This window comes from Dermochelys coriacea, chromosome 6, assembly GCF_009764565.3.
Source record: "Dermochelys coriacea isolate rDerCor1 chromosome 6, rDerCor1.pri.v4, whole genome shotgun sequence".
Lineage (NCBI taxonomy): Eukaryota > Metazoa > Chordata > Testudines > Dermochelyidae > Dermochelys > Dermochelys coriacea.
In genome coordinates, this window is record NC_050073.1 from 13718235 (window position 1) to 13740104 (window position 21870).

At 54.8% G+C, this 21870-nt stretch overlaps 1 protein-coding gene across 2 annotated transcripts in view; it reads left to right on the plus strand.

Annotated features, from left to right (window-relative positions):
- The window catches only part of B4GALNT4 (beta-1,4-N-acetyl-galactosaminyltransferase 4), a 139314-nt gene that overhangs the window by 52937 nt on the left and 64507 nt on the right, over window positions 1-21870 (plus strand). For both annotated transcript variants that reach the window (XM_038406117.2, XM_038406118.2), the window contains exon 2: window positions 17505-17620. In XM_038406117.2, the coding sequence (XP_038262045.1) occupies window positions 17505-17620 (116 nt within the window). The remainder of the gene's footprint in view (window positions 1-17504; window positions 17621-21870) is intronic.

A 21870-nucleotide genomic window follows, 5' to 3' on the forward strand; every position in this document is an offset into this window, starting at 1 on the left:
AGCTCTTTGTAGCTAGAAAGCTTGTCTCTTTCACCAGCAGAGGTTGGTCCAGTAAAAGATATTACCTCCCCCACCTTGTCTCTGAAGTGTTCAGCTGAGACATGGGGACCTTGGCGTGAGCTGGCACCTGGTCTGCCAGCATCACAATGGTAACTCCATTCCTCTGAGGTGGGTAGGAAGTGCTGACAGTGCTCAGTGAAGCTGATGGTACCTCTGTGGGAGGATTACGGGATGGGTTAGGCGTTTGCCTAGTGCTGGAGCATAAAGGGTGGCAGACAGGAGCTGCAGCCGGCCTGTCCCACTCTACAGCAGGGTGCTAGCCATTGGCCTGGGTGCATTTCACAGTGAAAGATTTAAAGCCAGGAGTGGTCACTGCGTTCAAAATCTCCTTCCGTCTCCAGCAAAGGGGCAGGTGATTAATAAAATTGGTTAGGAATTTTGACCCTGCTGGCCTGCCATCATGGCAGTCCCTGGCCTTCCCTTTGCTGCATGGATCCATGAGCTGAGATGCTGATTTCCTGGGGCACTGCCTTGGTTGTGTTTGGATAATTGCCAGCTCTCGAGGGCAGTCTGTGCTGGGTAGGGATCTTCCAGAGCCATGCGCTAATGTCTGATGGGACGCTAGGGGTGGAGAGTGGCAGGGAATCAGTGCAAGGGCAGGACTGTGCAACACCTCCAGCTCATGTCCCCCTGAACTGCTTCTCAGCCCCCTGCTTAGCCTGTCCCTGATGGCTATGAATTGGGGTTGCTGGGACAGCGGAGATTAGTTTCAGAGTTGACCCTCAGGCATGTGGACGGGGTAGTCATTCACGGCGCCCTTGCTGGGGCAGAGCATTGTAGTGATGGGACCCTTGCTGCTTGTCAGATAGAAACCTGGGGAAGGGGAGGAGCGGATGAATGAAACTATCCCTCCCCGGTCTCTTTGAGCTCTTCCCAACCACCTGCTCCAACCTGCCGTCTCTGTTCTGCACTCATCCCTTGGTATATCGGTGCCTCTGCCCTGTGCTGTCGGCTTTCAGAGGCGTTCGCAATGTGGGCCTTCTCACTAGATCTTCTCTTCTTCCCCCCCCCCCCCCACGCACGCTCGGCCGGCCAGAGGGGAAGGGCTGCAGCTAAGGTGCACGGGGGGCGGGGGGGACAGACCTTGAATCGTGGAGGCCTGGGAGGGGAAGCCAGGCAGAGCTGCGGCGTGAGATGGCATGTGGTGTCAGGGCAGCGCTGGCATGTGAGATGCCGCGGGGGCCCTGTTGGGGGGGCTGTGTGCAGGGGCGTGTGTGTGTGTGTGTGTCAGCAGCTGTGGAGTTAAAGAGAACCATCTCCCTGCTGTCTCCTTGGCTTCGCAGATAATTACCCGGCAAGTTAACTTTGTCATCATGAATTCTCCCTTCTCTCCATTAACCCCTGGCCCTGTCCTCCAGCTTGCCTACAGCTCGTGGGGGAAGTGGCGCAGCTCCATCCAAGTGCTAGAGCGAGGCCCTGTATTAAATGGAATTGGGTCGGATTGGTGGTGTGGATTTATTATCTTCCTAGGCAGCGTGAGCCACTCACCCGCTGACTCACCTCTAGCTCAGTGGTTTCTCCTTCAGCATCCTGCTGGCTTCAAGGACATCCTGGCCCCTACTGCCCGAGATTGGCAGGACAGATGAGGGAATCGGGAGCAGGCTGTCTCACACGTGTATGCACACGCACATGCTTCTGATTCTCCACCCAGCTTTGCCAATGCACCGTGATCCTGCCTCTAGCTCCCCTCTGCTATCCCAGGGCCCAGCTCCCACCCAGCTCTGCCAAGGCACCGTGATCATGCCCTGCATCCCCAGTTATCCCAGCCCTGGGACTCCCCATGCTGCTTTGTGTTGTGGATCCTGTCCCTTTATAAATTGTGTAGAGAGGAACTGTCCAGGATGATCCATGCGGGTGTGATTAGGAGCCGTAAGGTGGAAACAAGCAAAAGAAAATGAAGGCTTAACACCAGTTTGTCTTAACAGTGAGATCTGTGAGAGCATGGGATCGTCCCACTGTGGAAATGGAGGGTGTTTCCAAAAGCACACAGTCCTTCAGCAAGCTGCAGTGTTGCCCACTCTCGTGATATTATCATGAGTCTGGTGATATTTGGTGTTTAAAGATCCAGCTCCTGGAGTCCGGGAATTATGTGAGATTCGCACCTTTTTACTTTAAATGAAGTTTCTAGCCCTCCTGATTGTGGAGAAAAGCTTCACAAGGTGAATGCTCAAGATTAGAACCCTAGAAAACAGATCCGCCCCACCTCCCAATATATTATATTTAAAAAATCTGATTTTTATTATGCCAGTCTCCCGATCTTTGGGGGGGTCTGTCTCCTGCACTGTGACAGGGCTGCAGACGGACAGAATGGTGCAACTGTTCTGTCCCTGCTGCAATGTGCAGGATGTCGGTTCTCTGCTCCTCCTGGAGCTGGTGGGCTGAGTGGAGGCTTCTCTCCGGAGCATGTGAGGCTCAGACTTGGGGCGAGTGGGGGAGGGTGTCAGGATTTCGCAGATACCTTCTGGTTCTGGTTGTTTCTCCCCCAGACTGCTGCATGTTTTCAGTGGCTATTCAATGGTATCTGTCCTGCGCTCAGAAGGGGGTGTTAATTTTCAGTTCTAAAACGTCGCAGCTGTGTCTATTAATGTTTGATTTTTGGCTAATATTGTACTGATTAAGAACAAATATCATGGCAGTGGCACAGAGTAAACGGCTTTTCCTTCCGGTGGTGGCACTCTGTCCTCTCCCAGAACAAGGTCACCTCTGAGCACCCCTCTCTGGGGGCTCCCTGATTCTGGAGGGACGGGGCTTTAATTTGATCGGTGTCATGGCCTCAGTGTGACTGAAATGCCACGGCAGGTGTAAATTGAAGTGCTGAGCTGCGCCATTAACCCTGCCTGACTAGCTTTGTAGCAGCCACACTCTGAGCTGCAGAGGATGTGGGGCAAGGCAGCATGGAGCCAACGCCAGCTCTTTTAGTGAAGCTCTTTGGCCAGTGGATGAGCATCCCCAGACTGTCCATCATTCACCCCACAACCTGGGACCCTGTTCCCATGGGCGTGGCTTAAGGGTGCACTCCCTACTCTCGGCCTCCAATAGCATAGCAGCTGTCCTGCTCTGCTAACGATGGCTTCATCAGTGTCCTGCTAGCCTGCAGAGTGGCTGTCCCCTCCAGCAGCCTCCGTCTCCCTCCCGGGTAGCCACCAGCCGGCTGAGTGCTTCACAGGTGGGGATGCAGGCATCCAAAGGGGTCTGAAGGCACCTTCTGTTCCAGTGAGCGAGGAGCCAACTCTCTTCTCCGCTGACGGATAGGGGCAGCGTGGGTGGGAGGGGCGCGTTGCCCTGCAGGAAGCGGGTTCCAGGAGAGGGAATGAGCCAGGAAGGGCTCATTCTGTGTAGGGTAGCCCGGGGATTAAGATATCGAACTCCATCTCCCCAAGGCTCTTCGCTCTGTGCTGCCCGCATCCTCCCTGCATGGGCCAGAAACAGAGACCCTGGCTCACGCTGGAGAGGGAAGTTTGTAGGGCTCCAACAAGACACGGGGGTCAGTCTGGTGGTGCCTCTCCACTTCCCTAAGCTTGACCCTGGACAGATGGTATCCTCTCCTGTGTGGGGTGGAGAAGTGATCCTTCCACATAAGCCCTGTTTCTCCCTGCTGTGAAATTCAGGGCACTCCAGCTCAGATGCTCCCATTGAAGTCAGTGGGAGTTAGGGGCCTAAATACCTTTGAGGTTCTCAACTCCCAAGTCCCCACACTTTACAGGCATGAGAAGGCAGCTGGAATAACCCTGCAGACCAAGACCCACATTCAAAAGGATTTTACACTCCCATCAAAGGCGGGTTTTTTTCCTCTGTCTCTGAATTTTTTTTCTGTGTGCCTCCAACTGGTGAAATGAGATTTTTCCCAGGTAACTTACGAGTTCTGTGTCCCTCACAATCCTGGGGAATCTGGGCAAGTTCTCTGTCCTGAGCTGGACAGGAGGTCAGACTAAATGATCACAACGGACCCTTCCGGCCTTGGGATCTGTGAATCGGTGGAGCGTGCAGCAGCCCCAGGCGTGGTGTGGAAGGGGACATGTCTGTGTAACCATGGCCAATGTCCAGCGCCCGGTGCTGATGAGGATGAAGTCCCACCAGGCTCCTGGGGAGCGCTTTGTCTTGGCGCTTATTTAGTTGGCTGGAGGGAAAGCAGCAGGCGTGATTTTGGTTTCTACTTTGGCCCCCTCCCCTCCCACCTCCTTTTGTTTTCAAGTAGCAAAATGGGAAAGGGGGGGACGAGGGGAGGGGAGGGAAAGGAACAGTTCCATTAATGAAGGAATTCTGAGCACACAGAATGTGGCTCCTTTCTGAAAGCTCCAGGGCACAGAAGTTTTGAATAATTCCCCAAGAGATTGTTCCTGCTCTGGGGCCTGCTCTGGCTGGGCGGGGGTGTGACTCATGGGGAGGTGGAAGCTCCTGTGGGGGAGAGGGAGAGGGGCTGCTGTTCATAAGAAGGTCCTGCCTCTGCGGAAGGGTCCTAAGGGAGAGGGAGGCGGGAAGATGCTGCTCTTGCAGAGGGATGTCGGGGGAGAGAAAGGGATGGACGAGAAAACAATACCGGGAGTTCCAGAACTCGGTCCCTCCCCCCTCGGCTGCCTGAAAAGCACTTATGCAATGTAGCGAGAGCCCCCAAGGAGAGTGAGCCGTGGGTGGGTGGGGGGGTCCAGTCAGCCAGCCACATGACACGGCCAGTGGGGTCCCACAAGGGTGGCCGAGGGAAAGGCCAAGGGGCCTGCAACTATGGCGGCAGAGTTTAGCCATTGGTGAGGCCCAGACAGGGCAGGGTGCATGGCCACATGAAGGAGGCCAGTGTGCCTGGCTCGTGGTGGGGAACCAGGCCCCCAGTGGGGTTGGCAGAGGTGAGGAGCAGAGGGGGCAGTTGGTCAGCAGCAGCCATGGGGGTGTCCTGTTCTGTTTGGGGTTTGATCTCACACCCTGCTGCGTGGCACCCGGACACTTTAGCACAGCTGCATTGTTTCCTTACGTGAGTTATCCCCCACTGTATGCCCATGTTTCAGAAGCCTTTGAGGAGCACAGGGTGCTGCCATGCACTCTGCTGTGGGGAGATCAGGGGCTATCGGTCAGGGTGAGGTCTGGTTTACCCCCAGCACTGCCCTGCCTGGGAAGCAGGCAGGTGGGCTACACAGCTCTATGAGCTGTAGTTAACGTTTCTAATGGTGGCTGAGCTGGAAAATCCAGCTGGGGCCCTGGGTCAGAGACAGGTTTGTTTCTCCCGCAGGTGCTCCCTGCCTGCTTCATTACATTAGTGGCGGTGCCTAACCTGGGGAAAGGAGCTGCTGAAGCCGCCAGTCACTGGGACGCGGTGGCAGGGCTGCCGCGTGCGTGGGAGTCCCGGGGAGCTGCACGGGCGAGACAGTTACTGCCACGGAGCAACAGGCCCGCCCGGCCTCAGGGGAACTGGCTCTGTCTTTGCGACTCAAGCAGCCCTGCTGAGAGAGAGAGCGAATGCACTCTCCTCTGCTGGGCTAAACGCAGGGGAGAAAGTGAGGCCTTACGGGCCAGTACCAGCCCCTACCGCCTTACTTTAACGTCGCTGCTGCTTTTGCACACACACCGCCGTTGGCGGCTCTGCCGGGTCCCTGGCGGCAGGGCTGCCACCGGGGGAGCACGAAAGGGGCAGTGATGTTAAAGCGCTGCCGTGGCAAAGGACCCTGCGTAAAGCACTTCCCCGGCAGCACTTTGTCGTTGCTCTTTTTGCCCCCGCCCCCCTAGCTGACAACGGGGGTTGGGGGCAAAAGGAGCAGCTGCCCCAGGGCCAGCGATTTAAAAGGGCCTGGGGCTCCAGCCACTGCTGCGGTAGTAGCAGCAGCGGCCGGAGCCCCGGGCCCTTTAAATTGCCATTGCTGCCCCAGGCAGCATGGGCCAGGCAGTGTGAAAGGGCTGGCTGGGACGCTGACCCCCTTCCTCCCCCCGCCCTCCCCCCTTCATTTGAGGCCCCGCCCCTTCTGGCGAGGGGGCTGGAGGAGGGCATGTGTAGCCAGCCCCTGTACCAGTAAGTTTTCAATGTTACTTTCACCCCTGGCTAAACGGTAGCCTGGCGCAGAAAAAGCCCACCCAGGAAAGCACAGCTCCAATGCTCTCCATGTCGGAGGTAGGGTGGTGTCACCAGGACCCGGGAGTTCTAATTCCCCCTCTGGTACTGATTCTCCTCCGGACCTTGGGCAAGTCACTCAGCCTCTGTGCCTCATTTCCCCTGCCTGAAACCAGGGATGAGGGATGTTAACAGGACAGGAAAACAGCTCTGTGTGTGTGAGATCCAGGAGAAAGCTCAGGAGCTAGTCTAACTTGGCCTCTTCGCCCCACCCTGGGTTTGCTTGGAGGAGAGCGGCTAGCTGCCTTGGAAGTAATTGCAGGCTAGCGCTGCATGTGCCGAGAGGCGCTGGCATGCCGTTGCATGAGTGGGACCCTGGACCTGTGCCTTCAGAGAGCACTTGATCTCTCTCTAGTGAGGTATCTGCATTCACAGAGGGCGTCCCAGGTGTGTCCTGGGCGGATGAGCCCTTGTCCCTCGCAAGACCAATTGGTTGTGTTCAGCTAAGGGCATTACTCTTAGGAATGTCACATGCTCTTTTAAACTTCCTGAACAGGACTCACGGGCTTTAGGCGCCATTATTAATTAATAAAACTGACACTGAGAGAAACCAGACTGCCCCAGGGCTGGGAGCTGAGCAACGACCTAATGGCTCGCAGGCAGTCTGGGCAGCGGAGAGCCTGTGGCTTTGGCACTAACCCACCGTGATTGTTCTCACTGCCTCTGGAACTGGGCTTAGTGCAAACTGGCCTTCCATGAGCTATCCCCATCCCCAGGGATTGCAAGAGCATCCTCTGCTCCGGGGGCCCTTTAGCTGAGCTCTGAGCCAGCAGCAACCCCTGCCCCGTGGCTAATTACTCTCTGGATGGAAGTCGGGGGGTGCGGAGGAACGTCAGTGCCGCATGGGGAGCAGAGGGTGGGCATTACGGAGCCAGTGAAAGGAAGGAGGGGAGGGGACTCTGGGACTGACTGGCTAGCGGCTCCAGTTGAGAAGGCTCATTGTGCTCTCTGGGCTTCCCTCTGAAGGGCAGCTAATGCCAGACAGCTCTGAATGACTGCCTGTGCGCTGTGCCCCTCGCGCCTCCTCCCTGGCTCTGTGGGTCCATTGATCGTCCCTCGCCCACCCCTGCCAAGTGAAAGGACGCACGGCGTCCATGTAAAAGGAAGGGGGAGCGGCTGGGCGGCGAGCGGGAGGGGGGGAGGTGGGGTGAGCTGCCAAGCAAGAAAAGAAATGGGATTGTCAGGGCTGGCTAATGACAGCGAGCAGGATAAGGGGACTTTAGAAGTTAATTTCCTGTTCCTGAGATGTGGTGTGGATGGTATTTCTGCTTCCATCTCCTAGGAGACACAAGGGCTGCGCTGCCTCTGGAATACTAATGGGAGCAGGGCCGTGCACTAGGAAGCTGGGCGGGGGAGGCAGGGGCTGCCGAGAACAGCAGGGAAGCTTTGGAATGAGCTGGGGGGCTTGGTGCCTCTGAGGGGCCAGTGAACACCAGCATGGGACAGCATCTGTCCCTTCACCCCAACCAGCCCCTCCGAGCGCCTGCCTCCTGACTTTGGCTGTACCAGCAGCAAAGCCCAGCGATCTCAGTATGGCTGCCAAGCATGGTCTGTCCTCTCTTGATTTCCTCCTTGGTAGCTGGTGGCAGCTGGGAGCAACCAGGATCTAATGTTTGGGGAGGGGTCACATTTCAAGTGCTGTTGACGTGCCATGAAAACACCGTATCCTAGATTGCTATGGCTGCATGTGGTACCTGGGTGCTCACCGAGGCTCTGGTTGAGCCATTCATGATCTCAGGGGGAGAGGCTACGTGCCTCCTCCCCTACCATTGGGAAGGGCCTGGGGTTTTCAGTTATGTTCAAATGAAACCGTCTCCCTTGAGGCTGGGGGGGTCGGGTTGGGGCATGGAGTTCTGTGTGGGGAGATGATCCAATGGGGCTAGCACACTCTGATGCAGAGATCCAGAGCAGGCCCGGGCTCCCTCAGCATCTCCTCGGCGTGGTATCTTGGTGGGAAGAGAAGCTGGCATGGGAGATCTCTCTCCCACCCTCCTTCCCTGCCAAGGAACAATGGCCAAGGACACCAGCACATCTCCCCCACTGCAACAGAATCACAGCACAGGCTGCAGCTGTATTTGCTAGGGGAGAAGAAAGAGAATCTCTCTTCAGACAGACCCGGGAGTCTCCTACTGGGGCAGGCAGTGGCAGGGGGGAGAGAGGTGAGGGGGGGCTTTCTACGAGGGGGAATGTGTGTTGCATCAGGCTTGCAAAAGACGAGCATACAGCAGCCATATGGGAAGAAGGAAGCGAATTGCACCAAGGTGTTGGCATCACCCCTGGGAGGCTGTGTGGGCCCTGGCAGTCTGAACTCAAGCTGGGAGCCAGCAAGTGGCGAAGTCTAATCCCAACATTGAGCCTGCCTTGCTGTGTGGCTGGGACCCATCACTTCACCCTTCCTGGGTCTGCTTCTCCATCTGTGAGGTGGGGGGAGGCTGCCTTCCTCCCAAGGATCCACTGGCGTTTGTACAATGCTTTGAACCTGCCAAGTGCCACCACACTGGTGCTCAGTATTACTGTCTAGGAGTCTTCTAATCCCGCTATGTGAGTTGGGTGCAGTGCACACATCAGACAGCAGGGGGTCTCGCCCAGGATAGGCTGCCTACTAGCTCCTTCCTGTGACTGCAGAGCAGGCTGGGAAATGAGGAGTGGCCAGGGTGTGGTGTTTGTCATACGGGGTACATCTACACTGCAACAAAGCACAAAACAACAACAGAGCACCATGCAACATGGATGCATCCCTGCTCTGGTCATTGGCGTTTAACTGACTGTCTTTGCACACCAACACCCCCATCAGGACCACCCATGCAATGCCGGGAGCGTCCGTGTGGTCTGATCGTCAACTTGTGAGATGTAAAATGACACTGAGCTTCCAATTAAAACAGTGACGGTATCCTCAATCTCCAGTAGCCAAGTTTGAGCGTGCAGGGCTTGTTAAAAAACTTGAAGTTCTCAACGCACTTTCTCAATCTGATACAATAAACACTGACTCTGCCTGGTCGTCTTTTAAGGAAATGGTGTTCAGTGTGTCTAAAGATGTCCTCGGCTTTGTGAAGAGGATCTAATCGGAACTGATCTGATGAGATAAAGCAACTGCTGACCTCCCTGCCTGCTCTTCACTCATTGTTAGATAAACAATAAAAACTCATCTCTTAAAAAGATGGCTTATTCCCATACAGAGTGCAGTGTGCGAGCTAAGCTTCGCCATGGGAAGGGGAGCTGGTGGAAAATACTTCCATAAGCAGCAGACCAAAAAGACTCCAATCAGGTTTTTGCTGAGCTGAAGACCACGTGTGGCCCACCATCTAGTGGTATCAGCCCTGTCTGGAGTGCAGATGCATCACTGCAACTGACCAGTCGCGGGCAAATTCTGAAAAGGTGGGCTGAGCACTTCAACAAGGTTTAGAAGTGGTCACTGGCCACCACCTTAGCATCAGCACCTGGTGGTCTTGAACAACTTCTAATTCCAGGCCAATTCTCAATCCTGTCAAACGTCTCTGAAATATGGACAGCTGTCAAGCAAATGCCAAACGGCAACGCAGCAGGTTCAGGGGGTGTTCCTGGGGAGATCTTCAAATGTGGGGGCCACAAGCTAATCAGGGACTTCACTGGCCTCTACTTAAGTTTTGGGGACTGGAGGCTGTGCCCCAGGAACAAACACTGTTCACTTGGACAAAAGGAAAGGCAATCAGACTTCTTGCAGTAGCCATCAAGGCCTCTCGCTCCTTGCCAATGCAGGAAAGATACTCGCCGGAGTCATGTTAATTGATCAACTCGTGGAGAAGATGCTGCCTAAAGCCAGTGTGACTTCTGCACCGGGTGCGGTACTTCAGGCATGATTTTCGCACTCCTCCAAATTCAGGGGAAATGTCATGAGCAGAATCAAGAGCTATATACCTTTTTTGTCGCTCTTACTAAGCCCTTTGATTGTGTAACTCGAGATGGCCTGTGGACTGTCCTCCAAGTTCGGTTCCAACAATGAGTTTGTCAGCATTGTTAAATCTGTTCATGCAGGAGTGCAGGTTCTTGTCCTTCACCCACTCTGCTTCTCAGCTCCCTTTGTTGTTACCAATGGAGGAAAACAAGACTGTGTTCTTGCGCGGACATTATTTAGTATCGTGTTTGCAGCTGTTCTAATACATGCATTCAGAGACATTGATTGTGGCATTTATATGCAGTACTGTATGAATGGAGGTGACTAGAATCTGCATTGCCTGTGTGTGAAGACAAAGGTTATGAAGATAATTATTCAGGAATTACTGCTTGCTGCTGATTGTGCTGTACTGGCCAATAACCTCAGGGACGTTTTTTCCTTCCTGACTGCTTTGTGCATGCAGCAAACTGTTCAGCCTGCAGAAGACAGAAGCCATGGTCTAGCCTTGACCTGGAAGTATTGCAACTCCTCCAGTTGTATCCATCGACGAGGTACCACTCGAGCTAATTGACCAGTTGTGCTGCTGAGGCAGTGTCGTTTCATAAAATGCAGGGATTGCTGGCAACATTATGAAGCTCACTGGGGCAGCCATTGGAGCCTTTGGAATACGTCTGGGTTGTCTCTGGAACGAACGTGGTGTCAGAATGCAAAAAAATAGATGTTTACCACACCATTGTTGTCACCGCACTCCTCTCCGGCTGTGATACGTGGACTGCTTATCAACGCCACATGGAATGCTTGGCCCAATTCCACCTATGATGTATGTGGCGGATAATGGGAATTGAATGGCAAGTTTTGGTTCCAAACACTGAGGTTCCTGAGTGCTGTCGCATCGCTGGCATAGAAGCTTTTATGGCGAGCGCCCAGCTGAGACGTGCGCTCCTGTGGGTTGTATGAGTGATGGCAGAATGCCGAAGGCCATCTTTTATGGAGAATTGCAGAATAGAACAAGAAACTGTTACAAAGACGCTTTCAAGGACAACCTCCAGCCTTGCAGCATTGGCCTCAACACCTGGGAGCCCTCAGCCCACGCCAAGACCCAATGGCAGCCACTCTGCCACCTTGGACTGAAAGCTTCGAGAGCTAGTGCATTGCTGCAATCAAGGAAAGATGTGCGAGGTGCATATTCATTGACAATTGTTTTTGCCTGTGGCACTTGCAGATGGGGGCTGCAGGTCTGAAATTGGTCTTCGGTGTCTCATCTCAGGACCCGCAATAACTGACTGTAGCTCATCTGTCAAACTCGACAGGAGACTCCATCATCACGTTGCAGCAAGTCTCGGAAGGCTGGGTCAGCTGATTCGGGCTTGCGGGGCTGGTGCTATGGAGCTAAAAATAGCAATGTGGGCGTCCCTGCTCAGACTCGGAGACACTTCCCCCGATGGGATTTCAGAGCCCAGGCTCCAGCCCGAGCCCCATATCTACACTGCTGTTTTTAGCCCTGTAGCACGAGTCAGTTGACCCAGGCTCTGAGACTCGGCACCACAAGTCTTTTTTTTTTTCTTTTTTTGCAGTGTAGGTGTGCCCATAGGGGGCCTGGCATAGATGTGGGGAAGGCAGGCTTGTTCTGCTGCATGCTGTACAATCCAGGAGGAGATCCTACCACCCAGACTCTCTCTCACCCAAAAAACTGATGCTCAGCTAACCCTGGAGGTGGGATGCTGGAGCAGTGCACACATCCTGCCCTGGGCAACTCAACTTGTGTTTCAGCAAGGCTGCACGTGCGTGTGTCTCTCTCTCAGGAGTGCGGGGTGGGGGCTAGGAACCTACAGCAGCCAAGGAGTCCCTGCCCATCCATCCCCCCGTCACTCCTCTCCTGGAGCAGAGCAGGCCTGCCAGGACCAGTGCTGCCAGGATACGGGCCTGCCTGAACCTCTGCCTGGCCCTTGAACTGGACCCCCAGCGAGGGTCAGCCCCGTTCAGCTGCACTTCTCTATCGCCATACTTTTGCCAGGCAGGATCCTCAAGGGCATCCTCCCCAGTGCTAAAGGCTCTGCAAGGCCTAGCTACGGCGTCCGTGACACCCGTTGGGCTTGATCCCTCATTCCTGGGCGCCCGGTGTTGCCCTTTGTTCCAGGGCAAGTGGCGGCATTTTGCTCACTGGGGCAGCTGACGGGCTGTGAGAGGTGCAGGAGAGCGGGGAGCCCTGATGGGTGCTGGGTTGGCACTTGTATTAAATTGACTTTAAAAGAAGGTTAGAGGGTCCAGCGCTTTCCGCAAGGGCAAGGGGTGTGGAAAGCAGTGAGGTCTAGCTGCAGCCGGTAGAGCCGGCCAATGTGACTCTGAGGGTGGCGGGGGAGCTGAACCTCTGAGCGAGAAAGTGACGTGTGGGAACGTGGTGCCTCCCGCTGGTTTCCAATGACCTGCCTCTTTCTCTCTAGTTTATGGCCATTTAGCTCTCTCTACATCAGGCGCATTCGTGGAGCAGAGCATCAAACTCAGCTTTATGCTGGCGATCACGGGTTCTAAGCACCCGCCTCATATGGTTCCTCTACGCAAAAACACCCAGGCAGCTCCGCAATTGGCTCTGCCCACTCTGCTATATGAAAACAAACTCCTCACTCTCCTGCCTTCTGCCCACTGTGATCCTCACTTCCCCCTCCTAGCAACCCTGGTTGGGTTCCAAATCTTCCTGTTCATTGGAAAGGCTCTGAGGTGTCAGTTACTCAGGTCGGAGGGGTGGAGGGTGCATTAGTGAACAGCTAATCCATTTTCAAAATCCCTGCTATGTTGTTCTTGGGAAGCAGATTATTTTAATGCTGTAAGTAGAGACTTTTGTATAAACCTCCCTTTGCTCAGCAGAGCAGAAGGATCAGTATAAGAAAAACTCTGGAGGGAAATTTTTAGCTTGGAAATAATTATTGTGCCACGCTGTCACGGAGCGGTTTGAGAGCTCTGCTGTCAAGGATGCCCTGGGAACTGGACACTTGGCTCTGGGCTCCTTTGAGAGCCTGCTTCGAAGCTCTCCACTCCAACCAGCGTCAAGGGTTGTTTTGCCACTCAAGCGGAAGCACTGGCAGAGGTGGGCCTGGAACCCCAGAATCCTGCCCCTGGTCTGACCGCTAGACACACATCCGGACAGGGGTTCTCCCCATCTAGTGGGATGGAGCTCAAGGCCCACCTGGGCTGGTGAGAGGAGACACGGGGGGCAGCTTGTGCTTTCCTGTGTGAAGCCTGAGCCTTGACGCTTCAGAGAGAGTTTGGGGGCTTGTCTGGTTTTTGGGTGTGAATGGGGCGGGGGTGGCAGCCCCCCATGGATCCCCAGCTCAGAGAGAGTCTCTGCTGTTCCCCCAGCACCTCCAAGGCCGGGGTTGAGACCAGGATTGATGCCCAGAGAGGGCAGCCCTTTCCAGGCCACTTAGCCTGAGTGAGAGCTGTGTTTGCAGAGTCATCCTCCCAGGAGCAATTGATTGAGTCCTTCCTTCCCTAAGGTGTGGTAAATGTGAGCTTGAACGATGGGGGCTCTCCGGCAAAGAGACTCGGCTCCTGCAGGAGAGCTCTCTCCTGCCAATATGTAATTGCAGAGCCGGGCCGGCTGCTGAGGCCAAGCCTCCCCCGGCAGGCTGAGAAATGCTCTCCAGACCCTGGCTGGGGTGACTGCCCCCCCTCCTCAGTGCTACTCATGTTGCCTAGTGAGTGCTGCCTAGAGAGCCCCACGGAACTGGGAAGGGCCTGAGCCCCGTCTGCATCGGATCCAAACGTCCCCATAGGATCCAGGGTTCTGGTTCAGTCCCATCTCTACTGCAGATTGGGACCCAGGGAGACCACAGGCCCCGCCCGGCCATGCTCAGCCTCCTGCAGCAGATTGCTTGGTGTCCCAGTGGAGTGTGGCATGCTGGGAAAGCAAGCGTTGCTTCCGTGGGCTGCGCCTGTTGGGGTTTAAGGGTCAGGGCGGGTGCCCAAGGTGTGGCCCTGGATGGAGTTTGGGGCCCTGTCTTGACACTGGGCATGGGAGCCATTTTAGGAGGCCCCCTCTGGATGGGAAGGAAGCGGATCAGAAAGGACTGGAGCCCTGTAGGATCCCATAGGTCCAGGCCCCTCTAGCCCCAAGCCGGTTTCCTCTTTGTTTGGCTCGTTACTAAAGGGGGAGGGGGAATTTCAAGCCCTGGGCTGTACCTGCCTCTCTAGATTCCAGTGTGCTTAGTGCGGTGGCTGCCATGGCGGGTTTGATGTGCCACTCCTGCTGTCCCTTCTCCCTGGAAGCCTGCCGCAGGCAGGCGGGGTCATCCGAAACCCAAAATGGATGCTCTTGCTGCAGTTGGATTGGCCGCCTGCCGCCCCAAAGGCCAGAGAAGCCTGCACTGGGAAGGAGCCCCTGTTCCGCACCCCTCTCAGGTTCAGGATGCGACGTAAGGGACAGAGAGAGAAACCTGCTGTGGCCTTCCCCTCTCACCGTCCCCAGGGTGGGGCGAACTTCCCAGCCCAGGGCACTGAGAAGGGGGTTAGGGGCAGGGCTGGGATTGTCCCACTCGGCCTCAGCGATCAGAGCCTGGGTGCGGGGTCAGCCGCGGCAGTCGCCCATGCAGGATGTTTCCTGCCCCCAGGGGACAGGAGTGTCGGTTGAGGGCTGTGTAAGCAACGCAGCCCGAGCCCTGCGCTCCTGCCGCCCCCAGGGCTGTCAGGGCTGGGGGATCTGGTTGTGGGCGTGGGGGGTGATGGATGCTGCGAACCCAGGGGCCGTCGGGCCCGGGGAATCCACTGTGTGCCTTGCTGGGGATAGCTGGGGGAGAAACAGGAGTGTTAGAAGAAGTGCTGCCTCCTCAGTGCTGCAGTGCTGTGGGACAGGCAGGGGTTGGCCAGCTGGGTGCACGGGGGCCCCGCTGCCCATCTCTGGGGCTGGATGCTCAGCCATGGAGCCAGGAGCCTGCAGCTCATCCCTGCTCTTACATCAGGGCTGCAGGCTGGGCTGCCGTAGGTGTAATTAAACCTGACACTGATGAGCCGCTGCAAGCCGCTCTGCGCAGATGTGGTGAAGGAGCCCTGGCCAAGAGCAGTGCCCTTTGCTTCCCTGCCTCCTCCCCCGAGCACCAGGGCCAGCCCCACTGTCTGCAAGGCACATGCCTCCCGGGACCAGGGCAACCCCTTCCCCTGCAGCCCCTCTCCAGGCGAGTGCTCAGCCCCCAGAGACACATGCCATCTGCCCCACACTGTCTGGGTCCTGGGGAGGCCCCCTCTCTCCATCAGCTGCTCTAGCCCTACCCTGGCTGCATGCTCCGTGCCCTCACCTGGTCCTGATACTACCCCAGCAGTGTCTGCTGTGAGGCAGGACGTCTCAGGTGCAGGGGGCTCCCCCTTCAAGGCGGTGGCAGGGCCAGCAGGTGACAGCAGCTGCTCCGGGCGGGGCATTGAAAGTTATTCAGTGGGGCCTGGGTATTGCCACCTGTCCCAGATTCTGCTTCTCTTGGTGCCCCCTGTGTGTCCAGCCCAAAGGCTGAGAGAGCCCAGGGCAGCTGGGTTAAGTTGGTGGCCCAAGCACGGCTGGTGGTCTGAGGAGGCATTTGTGGTGGCTGCTGAGCTCAGACCTCGTCTGCAGAGAGCAGCCGGGACACAGCAGCTCTGCACCAAAAATAATCTCAGAACTTGGCAAAAGTTCCCAGGGCCCCAAGACCACATCCTGGCCCGGCCCAGCCTGACGTGTGTCCTGGTCCCATTTAAGTTAATTGGCAGCTTGCGTTCAGGAGGGGCCACCACTGAAATAGCAGGGGAGCCTGGGAGCACTTTGGGGCCACTGGCAAAGCTGTGGGGTTGGGAGGTAGCAGGCTACAGCTGGGGTTCATGGGCAGAGCTGGGTGGGGCTCGGGGCTGGGATAGCTGAGGGTGGGGGCACTGCAAGTCAGCACTGGGGTACATGGGCAGAGCTGGGTGGGGCCTAGGGCTGGGATACGGGGGGGCTGCAGGTTAGCACTGGGGTTCATGAGCAGAGCTGAGTTGAGCACCCAGGTGATGCAGCAGGTCATGGATGAAGCAGCCCTGAGGGTGTCACAGCACTTCCCTCAGCTGCTTCTGGTTCTAGCTAGTGCCCCCTCATGGGGTCCTTCTGGTCACCCAGGTAAGTGTGATTTGATTTTATCTGCCAGTCACACAAGGGAGCTGGGGTGGATGGGTGCTGGGGGGCATCTCTGGTGCCGGTGCATCTTGCCGAGCGGGTGGGGGAGAGTGTTTCGGGAGGCTGCTGGTGGATGGTGAAGGCTGTGGCAATAGATTCTGGTGCGGGTCCCACTGTGCAGCGTTTCCACTGGTGCCCCTGGGTGCTCAGAGAGGGCGTGAGCTGCGTAACTCTCCTGTGTGCAGTTCTGGTCGCTCCAGCTCCAAAGAGCGGAATTGTTAAAGGTACAGAGAAGGGCAACCGAAATGCTGAGGGGTCTGGAACAGCTTCCCTGTGAGGAGAGATCCACAACTAAGATAGATCCCATCAGTTGGTGTAGAGCTGGGAGTATGTTTTCCGTTACTTTACATTGCTCAACACTGAATTTCATCTGCCATGTTGTTGCCCAGTCACCCAGTTTAGTGAGATCCCTTTGTAACACTCTGCAGTCTGCTTTGGACTTCACTATCTTGAGTAATCTGTATCATCTGCAAATTTTGCCACCTCGTTGTTTACCCCCTTTTCCAGATCATTTATGAATATGGTGTCCTGGTCCCAGGACAGACTTCTGGGGGACACCACTATTTATCTCTCTCCATTCTGAAAACTGACCATCGATTCCTACCCTTTGTTTCCTATCTTTTAACCAGTTACCGATCCATGAGAGGACCTTCCCTCTTATCCTAAGGAGACTCCAGTTCCTTCAGACCCCCACTCCTAACTGGCAGCCTTGGATTCTCTTAGCCGTTTGACAACTGCCTATGCCAGGCCCTACCCCCTGGGGGTGCAAGGAGCGGAGCACCACGGGGGGTGAAATGGGATCCAGCTGTTTGTATTGCGGGAACCCAGTCCTGGGCCAGAACCCTGTTGTGCAAGGCGCTGTACAGACCCACAATGGAAGGATGGTCCCTGCCCTGTTAGACTCTGGTTTGGGAGAGTGTCCCATCCGGCATCCTGGTGCCTGCCGGATACACAGCGAGGGGCCCCTTCCATGGGCCCCTGCGGCCAGTGGGACCCCCAGGTGCTAGTGCCTCTGATAATTAGGTCATTGATTTGGGCATCCCCCATGTGGCACCCAAGTCTGAAAATGTCAGCCAGGGCTTTTCTGTGGTGCTGGGAGGAAGGTGGCAGCTGCAGGAGGAACAGACTGGCCCTGGCTATGGACGGGGCTGTGGACTGAGCCCACGACAGACACAGGTGGTGGTGCTGGTAGCTCAGACCTGGGCACTTCTTGGCACTGCGCTGTGGGGCAGAGTCCCCTTCCCGTCTCCCCAGGGCTGCGGTGGGTGGGTGCTGCAGTCTCATGTGCCCCCGCTGCGTCTGTTTGTTGTTTGCAGATGGCGAGAGGCTGGGTGAGGTGACAGATGCTGGCAGGCGTGTGGCCGGGGCCCAGGCGGTGGCTCAGCAGAGAAAGGCCGAGGACTCCAACGAGAGCCAGGAGGATGAGCAGATGGTAATCACAGGCTGGCCTGTCTTCTCTCTCTCTCTCTCTCTCTCTCTCTCTCTCTCTCTGTTAAATGGGAAATGAGTTCCTAGCAGCTCCGGTTCTGGGCTGGAGGCACCTAGAGGCTGGAGTCGTGTGCATGCCAGGGGAGGGGGCTGATGCACCTTGGGATCGCCCTGCATGGCTTCCTGCTGCCCCTGGAGCTGAGGTGGCAAAGGGGTCTCCCCATTGATGCTGTCCAGACCCAGAGGGTGCCCTGAGGGAGGCAGGGGCCCTGTGAAGGGAGGGGGGATTGCCCTGGTGGGAAACCTGTGCGGGCAGGGGGGTATAGGATGGCCCTGATGGGAAGTAAAAACAGGAGTCCTTAGGGGACTGTGCTCTTGGAAGCCATGTAGGCATGTGTGTGTTGGTTTGTATGGATCCATCCCCCTGGTGATGTGTGTGGGGATCTCTGACGGGATCCCTGGGTCGGAACGCCCACCACGCTGTCTGGGTGTCCCCATGAGGAGCCCTCTTGGCAAGCACATGGAAGGAGGTGTGGGGCAGCCCCCACTTGGCATTGCCCTGTTGGGAAGCACAGAGTAGGGGTAGGGCTCCGCTCAGCCTACCCTGGGAGATAACACAAGGTGGGGAGTAAGGAGGATGCTGTGGCAGTGGGGTTGGGTCTCCAGGTGGCCTTGCCCCGTTGGAAGGCCGTGGGGGCCGGCCCATTGGATGGAGCCCGGGGCTGGGGGTGGTTGAACTGGATGTGGCCCTGCTCCCGCTGGAATCTCCGGGGCCAAGAGTCCGGCTGTCGTCTGAGCACAGTGAGCTGCTCCTGACATTATAGCGCCTCTGGGGCTGGCGGGTACCTGGGCACTGCTGCTGCACCAGCCCTTCCCGGGGCCTGCCTTGCGCCATGCAGCACCCCTCGCCAAGGGCAGTGCGAGAAGCACGTTGGGGCTGGCTTGCTCCTCCAGGACTGTGCCATCAGGGCTCGGGCAGGCTCCGAGCCAGGCCTGGCAGCACGCAAGCCCGGCGGAGGGAAAGCTCATATTTCACCACCTGACAGTGATACTTCATTTCCCCTCACTGCGATAACTGTGACGTTGACCGATCACTGCCCCTTTCCTGAGGCGTTGGCAGCCACAGGATGCAAGGGAAACAGCAACAGCACTGGCATGGCTATCATATGCCCGCAATTAGCTCAGGGTGTGGAAAGACTGGCATGCTATGCGCAGAGACCTGCGTTAATGGAGCCCTGTGCTGGCCCCAGATAACTGCAGACTCTGTACAGGACAGAGCAATGGATTGTCTATAGCCAAGGCCACTTCCAGGTGGTTTAGATATCAGGGCCAACCCCACCTCCCTCCAGAATGCAGCTAATCTGGACAAATCAGGCCGGGGCCATTTCTTCCTGGGCAAGCTGCTGCCCTGAAGCATGAGAACTGAGAGCTCTTGAAATGCTGATCCTGGTGCAAAAATCCAGCCTGCTCTTCTGCCCTTTGCACACCCTTGACATGAGGCTGCCAAAGCATCGGATTAAAGTGGGTCTGTAGCATCCTCTCTGACACACCCAGAGAAGTGGAGACAGTGAGAGATCAGCACGACTTACAGGTCAACCAGGGAACAGGAGTAGAACCCAGGTGTCCAGACACCCAGTTCCCTGCTGTATCCACTAGACAGAGTAAACCTCTGTCAGATGTTCCTACGTGGTTTTCAAGCCATCAGCCTTGCCCTGCTGCAGGGAATCCCACAGGTTTCTTATAATGGCACAACAGAGATATTTTCTTTTAGCCACATTTCACGTATTGCCTCTGCTGAATCAGAGCCCCCTTTGTGTTCTAGAGTCAGGGCTGCAGGAAAGCCTGCTTGGCGTGGTCTATCCCAGCTATTTCCCCTCATCCTTTGCACCCTGACCAGCCCTGCTGTCTCCCTCGCCTCCTGCCTGACCCCTCCCCTTACCTCTGAGACTCTGCCTGCATCTGTTCCCCTTCTGTGCTGTTCGGAGAAGAATCAAGAATTATGGAATCATAGAATAGAATATCAGGGTTGGAAGGGACCTCAGGAGGTCATCTAGTCCAACCCCCTGCTCAAAGCAGGACCAATCCCCAGCTAAATCATCCCAGCCAGGGTTTTTTCAAGCCTGACCTTAAAAACTTCTAAGGAAAGAGATTCCACCACCTCCCTAGGTAACGCATTCCAGTGTTTCAGCACCCTCCTAGTGAAAAAGTTTTTCCTAATATCCAACCTAAACCTCCCCCACTGCCACTTGAGTCCATTACTCCTTGTTCTGTCATCTGCTACCACTGAGAACAGTCTAGATCCATCCTCTTTGGAACCCCCTTTCAGGTAGTTGAAAGCAGCTATCAAATCCCCCCTCATTCTTCTCTTCCACAGTCTAAACAATCCCAGTTATAGATTCATAGATACTAAGGTCAGAAGGGACCATTCTGATCATCTAGTCCGACCTCCTGCACAGCGCAGGCCACATAATCTCACCCACCCAATCCTATGAAAAACCTCACCCATGTCTGAGCTATTGAAGTCCTTAAATCATGGTTCAAAGACTTCAAGGAGCAGAGAAGCCTCCCTCAAGTCAACCATGCCCCATGCTACAGAGGAAGGCGAAAAACTTCCAGGGCCTCTCCAATCTGCCCTGGAGGAAAATTCCTTCCCGACCCCAAATATGGCAATCAGCTAAACCCTGAGCATATGGGCAAGATTCACCAGCCAGATACCCAGGAAAGAATTTTCTATAGTAACTCAGATCCCATCCATCTAATATCCCATCTCAGGGGATTTGGCCTATTTACCCTGAATATTTAAAGATCAATTACTTACCAAAATCCCATTATCCCATCATACCATCTCCTCCATAAACTTATCGAGTAGAATCTTAAAGCCAGATAGATCTTTTGCCCCCACTGCTTCCCTTGGAAGGCTATTCCAAAACTTCATTCCTCTGATGGTTAAAAACCTTCATCTGATTTCAAGTCTAAACTTCCTGGTGGCCAGTTTATACCCATTTGTTCTTGTGTCCACATTGGTGCTGAGCTGAAATAATTCCTCTCCCTCTCCTGTATTTATCCCTCTGATATATTTATAGAGAGCAATCATATCTCCCCTCAACCTTCTTTTAGTTAGGCTAAACAAGCCAAGCTCCTTAAGTCTCCTTTCATAAGACAAGTTTTCCATTCCTCGGATCATCCTAGTAGCCCTTCTCTGTACCTGCTCCAGTTTGAATTCATCCTTTTTAAACATGGGAGACCAGAACTGCACACAGTATTCTAGGTGAGGTCTCACCAGTGCCTTGTATAACGGTACTAAAACCTCCTTATCCCTACTGGAAATGCCTCTCCTGATGCATCCCAAAACCGCATTAGCTTTTTTCACAGCCATATCACATTGGCAGCTCATAGTCATCCTATGATCAACCAATACTCCAAGGTCCTTCTCCTCTTCCGTTACTTCTAATTGATGCGTCCCCAACTTATAGCTAAAATTCTTGTTATTAATCCCTAAATGCATAACCTTACACTTCTCACTATTAAATTTCATCCTATTACTATTACTCCAGTTTACAAGGTCATCCAGATCCTCCTGTATAATATCCCGATCCTTCTCCGAATTGGCAATACCTCCCAGCTTTGTATCATCTGCAAACTTTATTAGCACACTCCCACTTTTTCTGCCAAGGTCAGTAATAAAAAGATTAAATAAGATTGGTCCCAAAACCGATCCCTGAGGAACTCCACTGGTAACCTCCCTCCAACCTGACAGTTCGCCTTTCAGTAGGACCCGTTGCAGTCTCCCCTTTAGCCAATTCCTTATCCACCTTTTGATGTTCATATTGATCCCCATCTTCTCCAATTTAACTAATAATTCCCCATGTGGCACGGTATCAAATGCCTTACTGAAATCTAGGTAAATTAGATCCACTGCATTTCCTTTATCTAAAAAATCTGTTACTTTTTCAAAAAAGGAGATTAGGTTGGTTTGGCACGATCTACCTTTTGTAAAACCATGTTGTATTTTGTCCCATTTACCATTGACTTCAATATCCTTAACTAATTTCTCCTTCAAAATTTTTTCCAGGACCTTGCATAATACAGATGTCAAACTAACTGGCCTGTAGTTACCCGGATCACTTTTTTTTCCTTTCTTAAAAATAGGAACTATATTAGCAATTCTCCAATCATTCGGTACTATTCCTGAGTTTACAGATTCATTAAAAATTCTTGCTAATGGGCTTGCAATTTCAGGTGCCAATTCCTTTA